The sequence below is a fragment of the Lepidochelys kempii genome, chromosome 3 (assembly GCF_965140285.1).
Source record: "Lepidochelys kempii isolate rLepKem1 chromosome 3, rLepKem1.hap1, whole genome shotgun sequence".
In the NCBI taxonomy this organism is placed as follows: Eukaryota; Metazoa; Chordata; order Testudines; family Cheloniidae; genus Lepidochelys; species Lepidochelys kempii.
In genome coordinates, this window is record NC_136382.1 from 47,605,254 (window position 1) to 47,629,041 (window position 23,788).

General features: G+C 40.6%; 1 protein-coding gene across 1 annotated transcript in view; it reads left to right on the forward strand.

The window, feature by feature from the left end:
• FAM83B (family with sequence similarity 83 member B) overlaps window positions 1-22,949 on the forward strand; it is a 64,377-nt gene extending 41,428 nt beyond the window's left edge. Inside the window, exons 2-5 of the mRNA XM_073335118.1 lie at window positions 1,361-1,525; window positions 17,342-17,466; window positions 20,573-22,429; window positions 22,469-22,949. Coding sequence (XP_073191219.1) covers window positions 1,361-1,525; window positions 17,342-17,466; window positions 20,573-22,429; window positions 22,469-22,949 — 2,628 coding nt within the window. The remainder of the gene's footprint in view (window positions 1-1,360; window positions 1,526-17,341; window positions 17,467-20,572; window positions 22,430-22,468) is intronic.
• Window positions 22,950-23,788: the final 839 nt, after the last annotated feature.

A 23,788-nucleotide genomic window follows, 5' to 3' on the forward strand; every position in this document is an offset into this window, starting at 1 on the left:
GTCTTGATCTCTAATTAATTACAAAACTGCACCTCCAGTGCGGAGGGGGGTACATGAGTGCAAAGAACCAGAAATTCAAGGAATATTAATAAATTTGAAGCCAGACAAGACCATTATGTAATGATCTCAAAATGTAATTGTAAACAGGGAATCATCATTGAGCAGGTGTGTTTCTAGTGGGGTGCCTCAGGGATTGGTTCCTGACCCTATTCTATGTAGCATTTTTATTAATGACCTGGAAGAAAACACAAAATCATCACTGATAAAGTTTTCAGATTACACAAAAACTGGGGGAGTGGTAAATCATGAAGAGTCCAGCTCACTGACACAGAGAAATCTGGATCACTTGGTAAGATGGGTGCAAGAAAACAATATGTCTTTTAATGTATGTAAATGTATACATCTAGGAACAAAGAAAGTAGGCCATACTTACAGGATGGATGGGGGACTCCGTCCAGGGAAGCAGTGATTCTGAAAAAGATTTCAGGATTGTGGTGGATAATCAGCTGAACATCAGCTCCCAGTGGGAAGCTGTGGCCAAAAAGGCTAATATGATCCTTGGATGGATAAACAGGGTAATCTCATAGGAGTAGAGAGGTCATGTGACCTCTGTATTTGGAACTTGTGCTACCATTGCTGGAGTACTGTGTCCAGTTCTGGTGTTCACAATTCAAGAAGGATGTTGATAAACAGGAGAGGGTTCAGAGAAGAGCCATGAGAATGATTAAAGAATTAGAAACATGAATTATAGTGTTAGATTCAAGGAACACAATCTGTTTATCTTAACAAAGAGACTTGATCACAGTCTATAAGTACCTATATGGAGAACATGGCTGTGGGGGGGTAAATCTTTCCCCCAGGGAGGCTAGCCCCCTGCCCTGCCTCTTCTGGTGAAGGCCCCGCCTTTTCTGGCCAAGGCCATACCCCCACTCACTACTCTGAGGGAGAGGGCTGAGAGCTCGGTCAGGGCCATCGAGGGGCGGGGATGCTCAGAGCTTGGCCCTGGCTGCAGTCTAGCTCTCAGCTCTGGTCAGGACCGCAGAGGAGATCTCGGCCCTGGCCAGAGCTCCAAACATGGGGCCCCTCCCCTGTTTTGCCCATGGCCCCGCCCATTGCCCCACCACATTCTTCCCCCTTCCCCGCTGCCCGACCCCAGATCTGCCCCCCGCTCCACCTCTTCCCCCCAAAATTGTACCATGTTAACTATCCTGGATGGAAAAAAAAGGGCTTTTTGGCATGTAGAGAGTACGAATTCATTAGATGCATTATTCAAAATGTTATATATTTTGAGGTCATGAAGGAATACTATTTATACACTGATTAATTTATTATAGTAGTTTCTCTTCTTTTTTTAAAACAGGTCATTGCCATAATTATGGATATGTTTACAGATGTGGATATCTTCAGAGAAATTGTAGAGGCATCTACCAGAGGGATTGCTGTGTATATTCTGCTTGATGAGTTCAACTTCAGTCACTTTCTTAAAATGACAGAAAAACAGGGCTTTCAAGTTCAGAGATTCAGGGTAAGGCTTCATGTTTTACAATAAAATACATATTTACTACAATACCTAGCTCTTATGTAGTGCTCTTCAAGGATATTATTTTTGTAGGAAGTAAATATCTAATATTGATTTATTTTATGTAATATAATATGTAATTTATGAAAAAATAATTGCTATCAATAGGCTCAAAGCACAACTTTACACTATTTTTGTTACCTTCAAATTTTTTTTTGTTCTTTTCAGGACTTTGCAAAATAAATACATGCAGTACATTCTATAAAACTACATATTTTTTCTGAGTACTACTATTATTTTAAGAATATTATATTCTGGAAGGACTTAATCAATTTGTTTTTATGTTTGTAAATCAGCCTGCAAAATGTAAGCATAAAGAAAATATAAATTGTTTAGGAAAACAAAATATGGGCTTTCTTTTTTTAAAAAAAAACCCATGATTTCCTTTCAAGAGTTTCTATGTTAAAATTATATCAAAAGGCACAGGATTCCGTTTTTTCATCATTTTCCTATGAACAGCTTTACCATATATATGTCCTTGTATCATTAGATAAACTTCTATTTATAAAATATGTGCCTTTCTCTGCCAAGAAAAATCATATGTAAAGGGATAGAATCTAAATACTCCAGAAATCATACTGTATGTTCTTAGTGTGCCATTGGGAGCACAGTCCAATACAGTGTACTTCTATTGATCTTACACAAATATGTGGGATGTTCTTCTAGGTCTGTTGTGCCAAGGAAAACACTAAAAAATATTGAAGCTGCTCAATGATAGCTCTCTAAATTTCCTGTGAGATACTATAAGCAGCTTCCTTCATTGAACTTTAGCACTTATTCATTTGCAGTTCTTTGTAAATATACTAAGTGTGTAGTTTTTATGTTCTCGACTGTTACGAGACTATTTACAGTGTTATCATATCATCAAGGAGTTAATGCAGACATTTTAAGAGTCCTGGAGGAACTGTGATATCACAGCAGTCATGTTGGATTCATTTCTTCTGAAGAGTCAGCAGTTGTAGTTACTTCTAAAACTTTGTTTTCTATAGGAAGTATTCAAAATTGCTTTTGCAATAGATACCCAAAGTTACATAACTGAATTTAAGACTGTGTTTGAAAATTAATTCATAAAACTAACTTAATTAAAGATATTTAGCAATGTAATGCTTAGTTTTTGAAAAAAGTCTTCTGCAACATCTGTAGTGTGCTAGTTAACATATATATATATATATATATATAAATATAAAAACCCCAAAACCTTCCATAATGGCATTCATATGAAAGGAGCTTGTGACCACTGTCTTTAAGCCACTTCCTCTGATGGAAAAAATGGCTGCAAGCTCTCTCAAAGCTATGTATAAAGAGACATTTGTAATAGAAAATGAAGCTTTAAAAGTGGCTACAGGTACCAGTGTGATGAGACAGAAGTTTACTTTTGTTCCCGGCTCGGTATCTTATGGAAGAATAACCACCAGTTTGGGTTGGGGCTGCCCCATTTCTTAGCAGTTTGTCCTGAATCTGGTATTCTCAGCTGTGACCCACTGAGGCATGGTGACAGCTTGCTATGTATGTTCATTTGTCTGCCCATAGAAAGAAGGGCTGTAAATTCAGGAGGGTAAATGTCATCCAGTAATAAGCACTTGCATAACATTTTTCATTTTCAAAGATCTTTATAAACATTAATTAATCCTCATGATTCCTCAAGTGTTTACAATATAACCTAGTTAATCTGCACTTTGATAAACTTGTCATTGAAAGTTCCAGTCCAGCGAAGTAAACAAAAAGTGAAGTTCTGCTTTTGCTGTGATAGGACCAATGCATATGACATCACACTCCCAGTGGAACAAGATTCCTATACTGTCATATTGCCTTGGACCTGAACTTCTGAAGACTCTAAGAAAAAGGGCTACTATAATTACTGTTCTCCCAGATGCTCATTGTGGCGCTGCTACTGCCCGGGGGAGGGGCCAAGCTCCTTGGAACTCTGATCACTGCTTTCTGCACCCAGAGTTCTAACTTTTACACTAGAGAACTAGCTCATTGCTTGTAAAGTCTGGAGAGAAACTGGCAGCAGCTTTGCACGGAGTGAGGAAACCTTTAGAAAGATTTTCTCCAATGCTTTGTTGTCACCCACTTCAAGAACAGCTCTGAGAACAACTGTTTTCATCTCCTCTGCATTCCTCAAGGAACTGAGCCCAACAGCAGGGCTTTATTCTAAACTCATCTTTGATAAGTTTTCAAGGTTCTTTTTGGCCAAACTTTCAAACCTGGGTGCTCAGAATTAGACAAATAAGGCTAACATTTTCTATCTTGGTGACAGAAATCAATAAGAGCTGTGAGTGCTCGGGACATCTGAAAATCAGACCACTACTGACAAAGGCATGGATTTAGTGCCTAAGTATAGGCACCAAAGATTTTTTGTAAGTTATTTAGACACTGAGGGCTTGTCTTCTCTATCCCCCTAAATCAGCGTTGCTGCCATCAATGCAGTTGTGCCGATTTAGTGAGTCTGGTGAAGACACATGATGTTAACGGCAGAGCACTCTCCTGTCAACATAATTACTCCACCTCAATGAGATGTGGAAGCTATTTTGGCGGGAGAGCGTCTCCCACTGACAGCACGGCATAGACACCACTTTAAGTCGATGCAACTTACGTCACTCAGGGGGATGTTTTTTTCACACCCTTGAGTGACTTAACTTATATTAACTTAAGTGGTAGCATAGACCAGGCCTGATAAATGTTTGTCTTCATTACAGTTGATATAGGTGAGCTTTCACCTCTGAAGGATAGTACAGATTTTGAAGAGAAAAAAAGCCTCCAAGATCCGAACTTTGGACTAATATTTAGACTTTTCCATACCACAGGAGCATTTGGTGCTAGCTGTACAAACAGGTGGACTTTATTTTTTAAACCAAACATTTTCTTCCCTTTTAAACTATTTTCACAAATCTCTCCCAGGTGAAAAGTACCGCCAAATTCATACTTTTCAGTACAGGAATTCTATGACTTTCTAGAAGAGGCATCAATTTCTCTCTTAAACAGGCACTATCAATTTCCAAATAAAATTTCACCATACATAATTGTTGGTGTCATTTCACCATAAGGGATGTCAAATTATACCCTAGATTCATACTGTAAGATTCATCTCTTTTGGTTATTTTCTTATGGTCTAATCCTCTTATTTAGGGTCACATTTTCTTGAAATAAGGCCATTGCACAAAATGTACATTGGTGTTTTGGGATAATCTTGTATTTAGTACTCACTGTTCACTGTGACCTAGAGCATAAATGTCCACTTTAACCAGTAGATCATTAACTGGAACCTGTTCCCCGCCACTAATGAAAACAGATGTAGTTAGGGCATTCTTACATCATTAATTTATAAGTGAAATGTGGTGTCGTAGATGAAGTAGGAAGAATGAATACACTAACTCTTCCCATAACAAGCAGAATTGAACTAAGGTATGGTCCATTGCCAGAGGTGCCTTTGCCATCTCACGTTTTTTTGTTTTTCTTCTTCTTCTGTTTTAATTTTTTATTGTCTGCAGTGTTGCTGTAGCCATGTTGGTCCCCTGACATTAGACAGACAAGGTGGGTAAGGTAATATCTTTAATTGGATCAACTTCTGTTAGTGAAAGAGACAAGCTTTCAAACTACAAAGAGCTTGAAATAATAAATTCTATGGCTACGAAAAAAATGATAAGGAATTGGTAGCACCCTTGAAGGGGTTGGTCGGTCTGTAGAGAAGTCACCTCCATATCTCTGCTTCTCTTCTGTCCAAGGTTCTTAAGGCTGGGCCACTATCAACTCTTTGTGTTTAGGTATACAGGATGTCCCGCAGCTCCACCTCCTCCTGGTCATTGGATGAGAAAGAGGAGAGGATAGAGTCGTATGGATATTCTCTCTTCCTTCAACCTACAGACCCAGCAGCAGCCATTGTTATTCTCACATGGCTTGGCTCAACTCTCCAGGAGCATGGTAGAGTCTGTGTCCATCTTCCTAAAAACAGGCATTGTATAAAAAAGGGAGTGGGGCAGTAGAGGTAGCCTTTGTCCCACTCTAAGCCTCTTCTAACTCTTCTTTACTCCACTGAAATAAACAAAATTAAACTGGTATAAAACTGGAGTAATGGAGTGGTAAAACAGGCCCTATATTTTGAGTTATGACATTTACCATTCACTTGCCTATTTATGGAGAACAAATAGTTATTCTTAACTGCATTTAATAGCCATGCAGAAATCCGCATTCAGCTATATTCTGACTTCATGTCAGTACTTGTTCATCTGCTTTTTTTTTACACACATAACCAGGAATAGTGATAGACTGTGTTGTAGAAAGGATTATTGTGGTATATATGGAAGAATGTACAAGTCAGAAATTTAAATTAACATTTTTTCTGCATTTTTTTTTCAAATGGGGAATGATTTAAAAATTTTAGGAGGGTGAGTTTATTTGAAGCTATTTGAAAATATCATCATTAGTTGATTGGCAGCCGAAAGAAAGTCAAACACAATTTACAGAGTAACAGCCGTGTTAGTCTGTATTCACAAAAAGAAAAGGAGTACTTGTGGCACCTTAGAGACTAACCAATTTATTTGAGCATAAGCTTTCGTGAGCTAAAGCTTATGCTCAAATAAATTGGTTAGTCTCTAAGGTGCCACAAGTACTCCTTTTCTTTTTGCAAATACAATTTAAACATTGTACCCTTCTATTCCTCAAAATCTCTCTCTCTCTCTCTCTTTCTCTCTCCACTTTAGACTTCGTAAGTTTATCTTAACCCTCTCTTCTCTATCTTTCCCTCTATCTCCTGCATTGTTTTTTCTCTTCCTCCCCACGCAACTTATTTCAATAATTTCCCCACCCATCTGTGTAGGGAGGGAGAGAGGAGGAAAGAGTCATCAAAAATCCTCTGAGTTTTTTTTTTTCAGATGATGAGGGCCGTCTATCTAATGAAAACTGTAGAGGCAAAATATTTTCAAAACTTATTAGAAGCAAGTGTTAGCCCTTTTTGTTTCTGGATGATTGACTGGTGCTCAAGATGAATTAGCAGATTTGAACCAGGGTACCTAAGAAAACAGCACTTAAGTACCACTATGCTGTGTCTCCGGAATTTGCCCCCTTTTTTAATTTGAGTACTTAATTCTGATTTTTAAAAAATGAACAAACATAAGAGCTTGAACATGTTTTATAATACCTGAGATGTGATCCAACTTGTTCAGCTGATGTCAGATCATCATGTTTTGTGAGATAATAGGTGGGGTATGTGACAGACTTTGTAGTTTGCAAACACTTATATTTACTTCTCATGTGAGACACGAGAAACAGACTTGCTGCTGCATGATGAGAAAACAAATTTGGCAGGAAGCATTTATCTCTTGATACGCCCTTTACATATTCACTGAAATGGAAGAATGAGGAAATAATGATATTTTTGTAATACAGTATGATAAAGAATTATCTTTATTTCCTTTGGGCAAATTCTGCCCTCAGATTCACATATCTAAGATGCACCTAAGCTCACAATGAGAGTTGCATGTGTGAACTTGAGAGCTGAATTAGATCCATTATATCTTGCCAATGCTGTATTTCAACAGAAGCTTTCAGGTGCTTCCATAATATAGGACTACCGTTGCCATCAGATAGGCATGTACAGCTCTCATTCATGACAGGTTTCAGAGTAACAGCCGTGTTAGTCTGTATTCGCAAAAAGAAAAGGAGTACTTGTGGCACCTTAGAGACTAACCAGTTTATTTGAGCATCCGATGAAGTAAGCTTATGCTCAAATAAATTGGTTAGTCTCTTAGCTCTCATTAACCTCACTGGGGATTACATCTGTTCAAAGAACTGAGAATTAAGAATCTGATCTATTATCCAGTGACAATGCATGCATCTGATGAAGTGAACTGCAGCTCACGAAAGCTAATGCTCAAATAAATTTGTCAGTCTCTAAGGTGCCAAAAGTCCTCCTTTTCTGTTTGCGAATACAGACTAACACGGCTGCTACTCTGAAACATGAAGTTATTAGTTGGATCAGGCCCTAACAGCAGAACAGAAACTAATTCAAAAACCATTGCACGATCACATATCTTGATAACACGGACGATTCATCATAATACATAATGAAAAATTAAACATTTTACTTATGTAAAACGTTTGAAACCTGGATTTTTTTCTTTCTAAAAATATATTTAGGTAAAATATTAGACATCCATTTTATTCTTTCTGGACACTCTTGGCAGCAAATACAGGATGAGTAATTGGACACTGATGAAAACAGCCCCCACAAACATAATCTGCTGAAATGCTTTGGAAAAAAATATTTCCATTATATTTTTCTATCACATTTTCAAATAGCTTCAAATAAACTCACCCTCCTAAAATTTTTAAATCATTCCCCATTTGAAAAAAAAATGCAGAAAAAATGTTAATTTAAATTTCTGACTTGTACATTCTTCCATATATACCACAATAATCCTTTCTACAACACAGTCTATCACTATTCCTGGTTATGTGTGTAAAAAAAAAGCAGATGAACAAGTACTGACATGAAGTCAGAATATAGCTGAATGCGGATTTCTGCATGGCTATTAAATGCAGTTAAGAATAACTATTTGTTCTCCATAAATAGGCAAGTGAATGGTAAATGTCATAACTCAAAATATAGGGCCTGTTTTACCACTCCATTACTCCAGTTTTATACCAGTTTAATTTTGTTTATTTCAGTGGAGTAAAGAAGAGTTAGAAGAGGCTTAGAGTGGGACAAAGGCTACCTCTACTGCCCCACTCCCTTTTTTATACAATGCCTGTTTTTAGGAAGATGGACACAGACTCTACCATGCTCCTGGAGAGTTGAGCCAAGCCATGTGAGAATAACAATGGCTGCTGCTGGGTCTGTAGGTTGAAGGAAGAGAGAATATCCATACGACTCTATCCTCTCCTCTTTCTCATCCAATGACCAGGAGGAGGTGGAGCTGCGGGACATCCTGTATACCTAAACACAAAGAGTTGATAGTGGCCCAGCCTTAAGAACCTTGGACAGAAGAGAAGCAGAGATATGGAGGTGACTTCTCTACAGACCGACCAACCCCTTCAAGGGTGCTACCAATTCCTTATCATTTTTTTCGTAGCCATAGAATTTATTATTTCAAGCTCTTTGTAGTTTGAAAGCTTGTCTCTTTCACTAACAGAAGTTGATCCAATTAAAGATATTACCTTACCCACCTTGTCTGTCTAATGTCAGGGGACCAACATGGCTACAGCAACACTGCAGACAATAAAAAATTAAAACAGAAGAAGAAGAAAAACAAAAAAACGTGAGATGGCAAAGGCACCTCTGGCAATGGACCATACCTTAGTTCAATTCTGCTTGTTATGGGAAGAGTTAGTGTATTCATTCTTCCTACTTCATCTACGACACCACATTTCACTTATAAATTAATGATGTAAGAATGCCCTAACTACATCTGTTTTCATTAGTGGCGGGGAACAGGTTCCAGTTAATGATCTACTGGTTAAAGTGGACATTTATGCTCTAGGTCACAGTGAACAGTGAGTACTAAATACAAGATTATCCCAAAACACCAATGTACATTTTGTGCAATGGCCTTATTTCAAGAAAATGTGACCCTAAATAAGAGGATTAGACCATAAGAAAATAACCAAAAGAGATGAATCTTACAGTATGAATCTAGGGTATAATTTGACATCCCTTATGGTGAAATGACACCAACAATTATGTATGGTGAAATTTTATTTGGAAATTGATAGTGCCTGTTTAAGAGAGAAATTGATGCCTCTTCTAGAAAGTCATAGAATTCCTGTACTGAAAAGTATGAATTTGGCGGTACTTTTCACCTGGGAGAGATTTGTGAAAATAGTTTAAAAGGGAAGAAAATGTTTGGTTTAAAAAATAAAGTCCACCTGTTTGTACAGCTAGCACCAAATGCTCCTGTGGTATGGAAAAGTCTAAATATTAGTCCAAAGTTCGGATCTTGGAGGCTTTTTTTCTCTTCAAAATCTGTACTATCCTTCAGAGGTGAAAGCTCACCTATATCAACTGTAATGAAGACAAACATTTATCAGGCCTGGTCTATGCTACCACTTAAGTTAATATAAGTTAAGTCACTCAAGGGTGTGAAAAAAACATCCCCCTGAGTGACGTAAGTTGCATCGACTTAAAGTGGTGTCTATGCCGTGCTGTCAGTGGGAGACGCTCTCCCGCCAAAATAGCTTCCACATCTCATTGAGGTGGAGTAATTATGTTGACAGGAGAGTGCTCTGCCGTTAACATCATGTGTCTTCACCAGACTCACTAAATCGGCACAACTGCATTGATGGCAGCAACGCTGATTTAGGGGGATAGAGAAGACAAGCCCTCAGTGTCTAAATAACTTACAAAAAATCTTTGGTGCCTATACTTAGGCACTAAATCCATGCCTTTGTCAGTAGTGGTCTGATTTTCAGATGTCCCGAGCACTCACAGCTCTTATTGATTTCTGTCACCAAGATAGAAAATGTTAGCCTTATTTGTCTAATTCTGAGCACCCAGGTTTGAAAGTTTGGCCAAAAAGAACCTTGAAAACTTATCAAAGATGAGTTTAGAATAAAGCCCTGCTGTTGGGCTCAGTTCCTTGAGGAATGCAGAGGAGATGAAAACAGTTGTTCTCAGAGCTGTTCTTGAAGTGGGTGACAACAAAGCATTGGAGAAAATCTTTCTAAAGGTTTCCTCACTCCGTGCAAAGCTGCTGCCAGTTTCTCTCCAGACTTTACAAGCAATGAGCTAGTTCTCTAGTGTAAAAGTTAGAACTCTGGGTGCAGAAAGCAGTGATCAGAGTTCCAAGGAGCTTGGCCCCTCCCCCGGGCAGTAGCAGCGCCACAATGAGCATCTGGGAGAACAGTAATTATAGTAGCCCTTTTTCTTAGAGTCTTCAGAAGTTCAGGTCCAAGGCAATATGACAGTATAGGAATCTTGTTCCACTGGGAGTGTGATGTCATATGCATTGGTCCTATCACAGCAAAAGCAGAACTTCACTTTTTGTTTACTTCGCTGGACTGGAACTTTCAATGACAAGTTTATCAAAGTGCAGATTAACTAGGTTATATTGTAAACACTTGAGGAATCATGAGGATTAATTAATGTTTATAAAGATCTTTGAAAATGAAAAATGTTATGCAAGTGCTTATTACTGGATGACATTTACCCTCCTGAATTTACAGCCCTTCTTTCTATGGGCAGACAAATGAACATACATAGCAAGCTGTCACCATGCCTCAGTGGGTCACAGCTGAGAATACCAGATTCAGGACAAACTGCTAAGAAATGGGGCAGCCCCAACCCAAACTGGTGGTTATTCTTCCATAAGATACTGAGCCGGGAACAAAAGTAAACTTCTGTCTCATCACACTGGTTAACAAGAAGTCATAAATGAAGTATCTTTAGGTATCCCAGCCCTTGTTTCACCACCCAGGCACTAGACTTAATGATGAGTGGTTATTTAAAACCAATGTCATCAAACAAAGGGTTCTTCTAAAATACCAAGAGATCAGCCACATGGCCAGGTCAATATATAACTCAGATCTTATCCAATAATCAAGCTGTTGCCAATCCTTTAGTATTTAGGTTTATTTATATGAGAAAAGAAAGAGGTGAGAGTTATAATGGTCAAGGAAAACAAATACATGCACTCATAGTAAAGTTCTTATTTCAGATTTGTAGCTGTGATGGAATAAACTGCTGGCTTTTTAAGTCTCTGGTAACTTCTAAAAGATTGGAAGGTCCTCAGTCCATTGGTTGTAATGTTCCTGTTAGTGTAAGTCCATAGTCCAGAGATCAGAGCAGGAAAGAGGCAAAATGGAGATGCTTCCAGGGTTTTTTATACCTTCTCTCATGTGGAGGGACTGCTCTCAGTCTTAGTTTGTGGAAAATTACAGGCACACTGTGGAGTCCAGAGTCACATGAGCTAGTCACATGCCCATGCATGATTTGATGACTCATAGGAGCAGCCATTACTCATACTTTAGCTAAAACATCTCCAAGAAGGCCCATCAGGTAGGGACAGGCTTCTTCCATCATCAATTGTGCAAGCTAATTGACCTCTAATGGGTCATCAACTTGAATAGTCCATTCACAATGTGCTGGATACATGGGATGCAAGCTACCTTGTGGGTGTTACCCAAGCAGCAAACACATTTGAAATACAGGTATATAGTAAATATTCCTAATTTCAGACACAAAAATGGTACATGCATATAAACAGGATAATCATTTGATAGATTGTAACTTTTGATACCTTACATGACATACTTTCCATATGATTTGTTGCACTTGTATAACAGTGGCAGCAACAATGATATACATAGTCATATTTTAATCATACAATATCACACAAGCGTATGAGCCATGGTATGGTATAACTTGCCAGCAGCAGCAGTTGGTAATTTAGCAGACCCCTGGCCATTAGCAGTTGTCTCTGGATATGGTTCCAGGTGGCAGTAGGTTCTTTGAACTGTCTGATCTTTTGAGATGGTTTTAAAAAAATCAAGAGTAAAATGTGTAGGACTCTTCAAACTACCCATTATTTGCTATTCATCCTTTAGGGAGTTTTTCTAAAACTTTTACTGAATTTCTGTTTCCCCAGAAATATTCTTCAGTGAATTACAATACGCCATTACACCTTCTATAGTTATAATATACTATAATTTCCATGGTTTAGCTAAATATATATTGTCTAAGGGAGCACTTACAGGATAAAAGATTTTGGCAAGTTTAAGGTTTAGAATATTGTACATTTAGTGGCAGCTTATGGAGACCGAATGCTGTACAGTTTGTTTTTAAAGTGAAATATTTATTTTGATTCCTCTGACTCTGTAGAGTGTAGATAATGCCTTGACCTAATGGTTCTCCTACATCCTCCATCAAATTACTTTTTTACAGAGCTAAATTCTGCCCTGATTTCCAAACTGTGCATTTAATCATATGGTATAAGTCAGGGAAGAATGTAGCCCATTATTTATTTATGAACAGTTAAATTGGGCAAGCTATTGATCCTTATTCAAAAATGTTATATTCCACTATTTCATATATTTACCATAAATAATAATAATGAAGATAGTGCTGTAAATGTGCAAATTCTGTGTAGATATGTATATACAATAACTCATTGGTTTCATTTCTATTCTAGCACCTTTCAAATTACCACGTTAGTGTTTCATTTATTTTAAATAGTAATAAATAACACCACAAACTATTGGGAAATCTGATAGAACAAAAGAAATAAACTCTGCACAAAAAGAATATATATTTAACCCTCTGCTCATTCCCTTTCTTGGTGTTTTTCATGGCTACCTAAAGCATCCTGTATCACACAGATACTTAGCAGGCAACTTGTTTACAAGCAGCTTCCGCTGTAAAAGCCAGCTACAAAAGGGGTGTTTACATTGTCCCTTTTCACAGTGACAGATACAAAGGAACAGTGAGCCTTTTAAGTATAAATCTTTCTTCTTCAAGTGCTTGCTCATGTCAATTCCATTCTAGGTGTATGCGCGCCCACGTGCAGACTTTTCCCTTAACAGTATCCAGAGTGTCGGCTGCGGTGCCCCCTTGAATACCGTGCTCATGTGTTAGTATATTAGGCATTGCCAACCCTAAGCCCTCTCAGTTCCTTACCATCCGCAATGGTTGGTCAGAGCGCCTTGTCTTGCATTGCAAGAGTGTTAGCAGTTCTTACAGCCCATTGTTCTGTATCCTTTGTATTTAGTTGATAGGTACTTAGTTAGACCATTAAGTTAAGTGTTCGAGTAGTAGCTTATGAGTTAGAGTCCCAGCTGGGACTTCACCTAGGAGCGGGGCATGCCCCGTTTTCCAGGCTTTAAGCCATACTCATCGTGCAGTTGGCCGATGCCCATTAGCAACCCCCACAAGAGCTGTTTGAAGTGTTTGGGGGAGTCCCACAGAAAGGAAAAGTGCAGGATCTGCAAAAACTTTTCCCCTCGAACTCAGAAGGAGCAGGCTATCTGCTTGAGGGCCCTCCTCATGGAGGCTGCGCTTCATCCTGCCTTGGATCCCTCTCGATCGGACTCCACGCCTGGCACTTTGGCATTGGCGTACGGACATCTGTGCCCAAAGCAGGCCCAGTGGCCAAAGAACAAATAGTCTGGATGGCACCACAGATGCCAAGCCAAGCAACAGACCCAGCTAAGGCCTTGGCATCTAGGGGCAAGCCGGTTATAGGACTACTCTCTAAAGAAGCGAAGTGTCCCCAGACTTCAGGCATCAATACCCATCACTGGTATTCTAGCACTCCAGCCTCAGTCCCTGGTTAGAAGACCCAGGTCCCTGACACCAAGATCTCCACCTACAAAGCACGGGACACCTGAGTAACTATGCCAATTCCCGTACCCACAGTACCGTTGGGCCTCCCACCAGAGATCACCACAGCACAGATCACTATTGCCTAGGTGGTCTTCCAGGCATTGATTCCCCCTGGTGTGGGATCATTCCAGGTCACAACACCGGTCTCCAGCTCCTCAGTATCGCTCTTTGGGCAGGCACCGATCCTCATCCTCTCCTTCTCGGTCGCCGACAGGGGTCAGTCAGCAGACTCAGACATCTGCAGCTCCGCCCTGGACACTGGAAGGGCAATGGTCTGAGTTAGAAGGAGAGTTCAGCCCCTCTCTGTTAAAAGGCAAATTGCCACTAGCCTGCGAGACCGGTGTGGCTCCTGTGGTGGCAGCACGGAGGCAGGGGCAGTGGTCCGCTCCACAGCAGTAATGGAACCCAGGGTGTGTTCGTGTTATGCCAGTCCCGTACTCCCACCGTTCCTCCCAAGCCACATCAGACAAACTGCCCCTGGCACAGCTGGCACCTGAGTTGGAGCACGGTGCTGAATCTGATGCGGGGTGGACGCAGCAGGCCCTGATGCCCAAGGAGCAGTCCCCAGACAACGACGGGGAAGCCGTCCCTCCTCCTGCAGCACAGTCCTTTTAATGGTCTCTGGACAAAGCAACCAGGAGCAAATGATCAGCCCTTCCCCGTCCCTCCACCCCCAACGACTTCAAGGAGCACCAGGCCCTGCTCAAAAGGGTGGCTGCCAACCTGAAATTGGAGGTCGAGGAGCTAGCGGAGGAGTCCGACCTCTTTAATGTCATACGCTCCTTCACTCCGGCCTGGATCGCATTGCCTATTCACCCAGGGATCCAAAAAATTGCTGTCTTTGCGGCAGACCCCCTCTTCCATTCCACCTACCTCCAACAAGGCAGAAAAGAAGTACTATGTCCCGGCAAAGGGCTTTGAATACCTATATACCCACCCTCCAGTGGGGTCCTTGGCAGTGTCTGCCATCAATGAGAGGGACAGGCAGGGCCAGGTGAGCGGCAAACTGAAAAATGAAGACACCAAGGGGCTGAACTTGTTTGGCAGAAAAATTTATTCAACAGCCAGCCTGCAATTTCAGATGTCTAACCATCAGGCCCTGCTGGGCAGGTACAACTTCAACCTGTGGGACTCCATCAGCAAGTTCAAGGACGGCCTTCCACAGGACCAAGCCCAGGAGTTTGCCTCCTTGGTGGAAGAAGTCAAAGTGGTGGTAGAGGCATCCTCCAGATGGCCTGGCATGCTATGGACTCAGCAGCCAGGGTAGTCATCTCTGCGGAGGTCATGACGCACAGCCCCTGGTTGCAATCCTCCAGGCTGTCTCAGGAGATGCAGACTACCCTTCAGGACCTCCCATTTGAGGCAGCAGGGCTCTTCTCGGAGCTGACTGATGCAGGGCTCCGTGGTCTTAAAGACTCCTGTGCCACCCTCTGTTCCTTGAGCCTCTGCAGGCTAGAAAGCTCTTCCATCCCCCACCTTCTCCGTCGACATCCTGGGGTGTCCCCCGGTTCAGCTCCTACAGGAAGAAGGAAAGAGACAAAGGGTTTAAGCGGCAGCACCCTTTGTCTTCCCATTCCTCTGCCCAGCCTGGTTCTTCCAGAGGCCAAGGAAGCCAGAAGCAGGCATTTTGAGGATGGGCCCAAGGATAGCACCCCGTCACTTCCCAGGATCCACTCCCCCTGCTTTTTCCTCAAGCACTTGCACCCCTTCCGGTTGGCCTTGTTGCGGCTGACCTTGGACCTTTGGGTGTTCAACATAATATCTTTGAGCTACACACAGCAGTTCATGACCTCTCAGTGGCTGCTCCATTATGTCTACTGCTCCGGTTGGATCTGTTGTCACAAAAGCACGGCAGTGTTCTGCATCCAGATCTGGCAGCGCTGCACCTGACAGTTTGGCTGCTGCATGGTTAAATGCAGAGGAACAAGAGTGCTTGGCTGGTTTCCAACAGGTCCTGTTGGGCAGCAGAAAGCCCTCCACCAGCGCAACCTATTTGGCCAAATGGAAGTAGTTTGCTTGTTGGATCTCGAATAAATGCATTCAGTCCAAGCAGGCCTCGCTGCAGTTAATCCTGGACTACCTTTTGCATCTCAAGCTCCAAGGCCTGTCCCTTTCCACTATCAAGGACCACTTGGCTGCTATCTTAGCCTTCCATCCGCCACTCGAGGGTAGGTTGGTTTTGACATGACTGCCAGGTTCCTCAAGGGCCTCGAGTGCCTCTACCCGCACATCAGGGACCCCATCTCTCTGTGAGACCGAATCTTGTGCTGTCGTGGCTCACAGGACCCTCTCCCCACTTCAAGCCTCTGGCTTCCTTCTCTCTCCTTCTCCTTTCCTGGAAGGTCGCATTGTTGGTTGCAATGACATCTGCCTGCTGGGTCTCTGAGATCAGGGCACTTACCTCAGAACTGCCCTATACAGTCTTCTACAAAGACAAAGTCTAACTGCGTCCACACCTGGCTTTCCTGCCCAAGGTGGTCTCACAGTTTCATACACGCCAGGACATTTACTTACCTGTTTTTTTCCCCCAAACTGCATAACGAGGAGGAAGAGCACAGGTTGCATTCCCTAGACATGAGGAGGATGCTAGCCTTCTACACTGAAAGGACCAAGCCATTCCGCAAGTCAATGCAATTGTTCGTCGTGGTGGTCAACAGGATGAAAGGTCGTCCAGTGTCTGCGCAAAAAATTTCTTCTTGTATCACTGCCAGCATTCACTACTGATATGATTAGGCAAGGGTGCCACCTCCGGTGATCGTGAACACCCACTAAACCAGAGCACAAGCCTCTTTGGCAGCTTTCTAGCCCAGGTGCCTATCCAGGACATCTGTAAGATAGCCACCAGGTCACCCATCCACATGTTCACATCCCATTACATGCTTATCCAGCAGGCTCAGGATGATCCTGGTTTCGGTAGAGTAGTGTGGCAAGCCACAAGACCATGAACTCTGAGCCCACCTCAAAGGATATTGCTTGTGAGTCACCTAGAATGGAATCGACATGAGCAAACACTCGAAGAAGAAAAAACGGTTACCTACCTTTTTGTAACCTGTTGTTCTTCGAGATGTGTTGCTCATGTCCATTCCATTACCTGCCCTCCTGCCCCTCTGTCGGAGTTGCCAGCAAGAAGGAACTGAGAGGGCGCATGTTCAGTGGCATACTGACGCATGAGCGAAGCACTCAAGGGGGTGCCGCAGGCAACCCTACGGATACCGCTCAGGCAAAAGTCTCTGACTGTGCACTTTGGCGCACACACACCTAGAATGGAATGGACATGAGCAATACACCTTGAAGAGTAACAGTTACGAAAGGTAGGTAACCATTTCTCTCCGCCTCCAACCCCGCCACTTCCCTGATACTTAAAAGTGTAGTATCAGGCCCTGAGATCTTAAATATAAACTGCAACATTCATTTTGCCCATTTTAAAGATATTCTATAATCTTTTTCAGAACATGAGGGTGCGGACAGTAAAAGGACAAGAGTATTATTCCAAATCAGGGGCAAAATTCCATGGAAAAATGGAACAGAAATTTCTTCTGGTTGACTGTAAGAAAGTCATGTATGGTACTTACAGGTAAGTTCAACACACAAGGCTGTGAGTAGAATATATTTCCTTAAAGGTAATCAGAATATGGCTCTTTCATGATAAGTAATTTTGCTATTTCTAAAAATGGTCAGTATACTCTATGGTTAACTTTGATATAATTTATATTGTATATTATTTAAAAGTCTGACATAGAAGTTTTGTTGGGTAACTAGCATAATGTAGGGCCAAATTCTGAACTCCTCATTCAGTATTTAGTGAATAAGGACTCAAGCACACTCAATTTGGCTTCAGTTCAATGAAGTCAGTAAAAACAGAGGCCATGTCTACACTTACTGGGCATCGACACTGCTGTAATTGATGCAATGGGGTTCGATTTAGCGGGACTAGTGAAGACCCACTAAATTGACTGCAGGTTGCTCTTCCGTCGACTCCGGTACTCCACCAGAATGAAAAGAGTAAGGTAAGTTGATGGGAGGGCGTCTCCCGTCGACACAGTGCAGTGTAGATACCACAGTAAGTTGACCTAAGCTACATCAACTCCAGCTATGTTATTCACACAGCTGGAGTAGCATAACTTAGGTCTACTTACCCTGGTAGTGTAGATAAGGTCAGAGTGAGGACCCCCGTATTTGTCCCATACCATTTAATTATTCTTATTTAATAGTCGCATTAGAAAACATCACCAAGGTATATTTCATAAGCTCTCCTGTTAAACTTCTATTTGTAATAGTCCTCCAGATACTTGCATCATTAATTTGTTCTTTCCTGTTTTGTGTTCTACACTGTGGTCCAAATTCAGAGGTGATAATGTATAAGGTAAGATAAGTTAGACTCTCTCACACTTGGTTAGATTCCCTTAGACCAACTTATACCTACTTAACAATATACAAATATGTGCAAGGGAGTGAAAATTGGCAAAACTTACATACTGAGGAGCTGGAAGAGACTATAAAAATGTGGTAAGCTAAAAGGAGGATGGCCAACTTTGTCTTTCACGTTATTATATTTTTATTTGCTTTTCTTGCAACACTTCTCTCTTTTGGCCTCTCAAATTGATTTGCAGCAATATAGAGATTATGGGCTAGATCCTCAGCTGGTGACTGATAGAGGTTCTGCCAGTGTACAGCAGCTGACAATCTGGCCTTCTATGCTTAGCAAGACTCGGCTAACTAAATTCAAATGTGAGGTGTGCAAGGTGATGAGGGAAGTGACATCAGTGAGTAAGTATAAGAGGATGCAAAGGGAATCTGACTGGCTTGACCTTTTTCACCGATAATGCCTTTGAAATGTTAGTGTCTGTGAGAATGAGACTTTAAAAAATTCTATGTCTCAAAGAAAAGCATTTTAGAAAATTGCAGTTTTCATGACCTAGCACTATGGGGCCTAAATCATCCATTTTTGCTGAAATTAAGCTTCTATTAAAAAAAAGTTTCTAGCCATTATGGTAGCTAAGACTATCTTATTTGAATTTGTCTTCTAAAAATCAGTTAAAACTACAGACTTTTTTTAATGTTCAAAAGTACAGTATACTCATTTAATAACCTCATTGAAAATGAATGAGAAATAAAACTGTTTTTACATGAGTCACTAAGTTATTTTTTTGATGTAATTCTGTTATATTTTAATTTTCTTATTTCTTTCCTGAAAAATACAAAACTAACTAACAAATAAAATAAAAGAAGTAAGACCATTCAAATTAACTCAACAATCCTTATTACTATCATTAGGACCAACAAATGGTAACATATTGCTTAATACCTTCACTTTCAGTTTTCTTTCATTATTTTGACGCAAGGAAGAATGGGATCATAAGATAAATGTATATCTGATACAAATGTAATCTACAAAATATGTAGTTTTAATAGTGACATCACAGTGTGACACTTTACTCTTGGGGGAATTCTGTGCCAAAAATTTAAAAATTCTGCGCACAATATTTTAAAATTCTGCATATTTTATTTGTCAAAATAACGCAATATAATCACTCTGGTTTCAATTATTTCAGTAATTTATTTAAACTACAATACAATGGATGGAGAAAGGGAGTGGGGAGCATTGGAGGAAATCCCCCAACCCCCTTGCCTACTAGTAATGTAGCTAGGTTTGAGCCTTTATTTCTAGTTATTAGTCAACAAATAAATGCAGCCATATGCTCAGTGTTACATCATAGGCAACTGAACAGCAGGTGAGGACTGGGGAATTAAACTCACAATTTATATTGGCTACCGACCATGTCCAGAAAGATCAGTAGCAAACAGTTCATGGAGCACATTTTGACAGGAATTTTTTTCATTCCAAAAATTTAGACCAGTTCTAATCACTAAAGCACCATAAGCATTCATAAGGCCATACTGTCCTTTACACCACTCTGGCAGTGTAAAGGAGCCTTAAAACTTTTACACCTGTTTTATACTCCTGGGGGAATTCACTAAGCAGGCAGGCTGCTACATTGTGCTCTCCCTGAGGGGACAAAGCCTGCACCATGCCTACCTCCTCAGAAACACCCTGAAGCCCTGCCCCTCCACATTGAGCATGCTGCAATAGCAAGCAAGAGGGACAGAGTATTTCTCTCTCACACATGCCCTAGCTTGCAGCAAAGTAAATGTTTGTGTAGACAAGCTCTTATTTATTCAGAACTGTCAGAAAGACTTTTGCATATATTCCTAATTTACTGTTTTCATATAATAATACAAATTGCTTGTACATACATGTGGCCTCTGACTTGCAGGGCTAATTTTGAACCTACAAATAATTGTACCTACAGTCTTACATACACTATTAATTGCTAGTGAAATTATTTGCACATGTGCACCTATCTACCCAATTTGTGGATGGAAACATTGAAATGCATAGTGTTTGTAAGTACAATTAGATAGTTATGGGCCTAATGCAGCTCCCACTGAAATCAATGGTAAGTCTTCTACTGAATTCAAATGGAGTTGGGTCAGGCCCTCCATATCTAAGTGCCATGAATCATGTCTACAGTTAACTGCATGAATAAGTATTGGTGCATGAAAAATTGTGCCTGCTAAATCACAGACTGGGCGGAGGCCCTCATAATAATGAGGGCTGGTATGATGCATTTGTCCAAAAGTTTTAGGGTATTATTAATTGTAATTTGTTCTGCTTTCAGCTTTATGTGGTCATTTGAAAAAGCCAACCTCAGCATGGTTCAAGTTATCACAGGACAACTGGTTGAATCCTTTGATGAAGAGTTTAGGACGCTGTATGCCCGTTCCTCTGTTCCTAGTTCATTTGCCCCAGAATTAGTTAGGATAAATAGTCACAGGATACTCTGGGAGAATGGCACATACCAGCATTCACAGTCTTCTTTAGCTTCAGTCTCCAGCCAGCGAAACCTTTTTGGTAGGCAAGACAAAATTCACAAACTAGATCCCATTTACTTGAAAACTCGAGGAAGATATGCAGTGAATGAAATAGATACATATGGTTTGAGAAATCAAACCCACAACAAACTACCCTTTCATCCAGGTTTTAACATGCAAAATAAAATTCAGCAGTATCAACCCAGTGAACAAAATGAGCATTGGAAGAGACATAGTTATGCTGGGGAAAACCCAGAAAGGACTCCTTACTTTTTGCTACACAGAGCTATTAATCGGACCAGTAATCTATCAAATACTTGGAAGATGCCATCTGATAGCCTTAGTATTGAATCTTCATTAAAGGGAGGCTATACAAACAACTGCAATGCACCCCAACAAAGTTTTGCCAATCGGTTTGCACAGCCAAAGATAAATATTGCAGAAAGAAATTCAATTGTACGGAGGTCTTTCAGTGGAACAGATAATCATATCCGCTATCTGCAACAGAGGATGCCAACCCTTGAACACACTACAAAATCATTTCTACGTAACTGGCGAATTGAGTCATACTTAAATGATCAGTCAGATTCCGCTGCAGATTGCAATGGATCAGCAGTCAGTGACAGGTATGAGGGCTATGACACAGCTGAAAATATTAAAGCTCATGCCCTTTATTCTCATTCTCGCCTGAGGTCATCATTAGCTTTTAAGCCAACTTTGCCAGAACAGCAGGAAGTAAGCAGCTGTACAAGTTCTTCAAATTCAACTATCGTTGGTTCAGAGGGAAGTGAAACACCTAAAGGGACACCCAATCATATCCCAATTGTGAAAAATGTGACCAACAAAGAATCAGCAGAGGTCAGCACTAATGTCCCACCTGACTCAGATGAACCGAAAAAGCCTGGAATGCAGGTTGCAGAAAACAAAAAACCTATTTTATATCCAAATGCCACTAGGGACCCATCTACCTACATGTACACAGCCTTCAATGTAAACAGACAGGCAGAAAATGTAAAGAACCATCAAAATGAAAATATACTAAAAAGGCGAAGTTTCCCTATGTTTGATAACTCCAAGTCCGCTTTGGATCATGGTGTCAACAAGCAGGCGTCCAGCTATGTGTACAGCACACTGACTAGGCAGAGACTTAAGCGGCCGGAAAATCTAAAGCCCCCAGAAGATACAATAAAAAACTCTAAAAGCTTTCACAGTGTGACCAACCACATAGAACATGAAGATAAAAATCTCAAAGGAGAATCAAAGAGCCCCACTACCACGAAGGCCATCTCTGTGGCTGCTCTAGCTGAAGATAGCAAAGAGGAACCTAGCAAACAATGTACTTTAAAGAAAGAAAATAGGAATTCTCCAAGTTTCCTGAAAAAGGGATCCCAGAAACTGAGGTCATTGCTGAATCTCACACCAGACAAGAAGGAAAACTTGTCAAAAAACAAAGCTCCTGTGTTTTATAGAATGTGCAGCAGTTCTGACACGTTGGTTTCTGAAGGCGAAGAGAATCAAAAGCCAAAAATATCTGAGACTAAGGCTGATTCTTCTCCAAGAAAAAAGAGGATCACATCATCCAATTCACAAGGCAGCTTGCATAAAAGTAAAGAGGATGTCACTGTGAGCCCACCCAAGTCTCCCAAGCCACCCAAGTCTCCCAAGCCACCCAAGTCTCCAAAACCTCCATTTGATGAAAGCAGTAAAAAGTGCCCTACTTTATGCCCCCCTGAAAAGTTCTTAGAAACTGTAGGAGATGCATCCACTCCAAGATTTAATACTGAACAGATCCAGTACCAAGAGGTGAAAGAAGCTATAACTAATGCTACACAGGAAACTGCACCTGTTTCTAGTTCTCCACAAAGAGTAAGCACAATGACATCCCAGCCTGGAAACTCAAAGCACAAAGAGGAGTTATTAAGATCTCGTTTGAGTGAAAGACGTGTTTATAGTCGCTTTGAGCCATTCTTGAAGATGGAAAGCTCTGGTCAACCAGCAAGAAATACACCCAAGACCAGTACACAGCCCCCAGAAACAAAAAGCAAAACCTTAGGGAATAACTATGCAAGGGGCAATCAGGTGGCTCATTACAACTCAACCGTATACCATCCATTACAGCCAAATGAAAACAAGCTTCGAGGATTTATGCAAAAGTTTGGAAACTTACTATACAAAAACAAATAAAACCTATATAGTCTGAGGACTGTGTGAAAAATAGCAAAGGCAGCAGGGCTGTAAGTATTGAACTGTATTAGACAGATGGGCAGGCCTGTAAAGTTTACAAGGGTTTCTGCAGGGGTTAGAACCTTGGAATTGATGTATATGTTTTTATGTAATAAACCTAGAGTTATTATACTTCAGTCATTGCACAAGTTCTGTGTCTAAAAGATGTTTTAAATGCGATGTTTATAATGTTTATACTGTAAGATTAATTTGAGATAGATACTTTCCCTCATGCAGAAAGTGTGTAATAATATCTTATAAGTGTGAAAAAGAGGGAGGAGGTTTTTTAAACTCTAATATTTTTTTTCAAAAACCTGTCGTTTAAAAATAGAATAATACTGGGATAAGTGGCCTGCTGTGTCTTTTCAGCATTTATGTACTCTTGAAAGTGATAAAAGCAGATGTTAATTAATTGCATGTTACTTAGCCATTTAAACTAATTTTTGAAAACCTCTTACAGACTTTACCATATTACTGATTGTCTCCACAGACTGCTATATTGAACTGTGAGGATAACAAATGGAGAATCTCACTTATTGTACTGAATATTGTATGTAATTACATATCACCACAAACCTCAAAGTTACCCTCCAACCAGGGTGTGGTGTACTTGTTTACAATGTGAAGTGGTTGTAACTGTAGGGTGACATTTTAAAATCTATTGATGCATCAAGATTTATTGAAAGTAGGCTGCAATGGGAGTTAAACCTTTTGTTGTATATGCCAATATTCCATAATGCATCCTTAGAAACGTGTGCTTTCCTATATTTTTAAATTTGGAGCATCAAGGAAGAAAATTA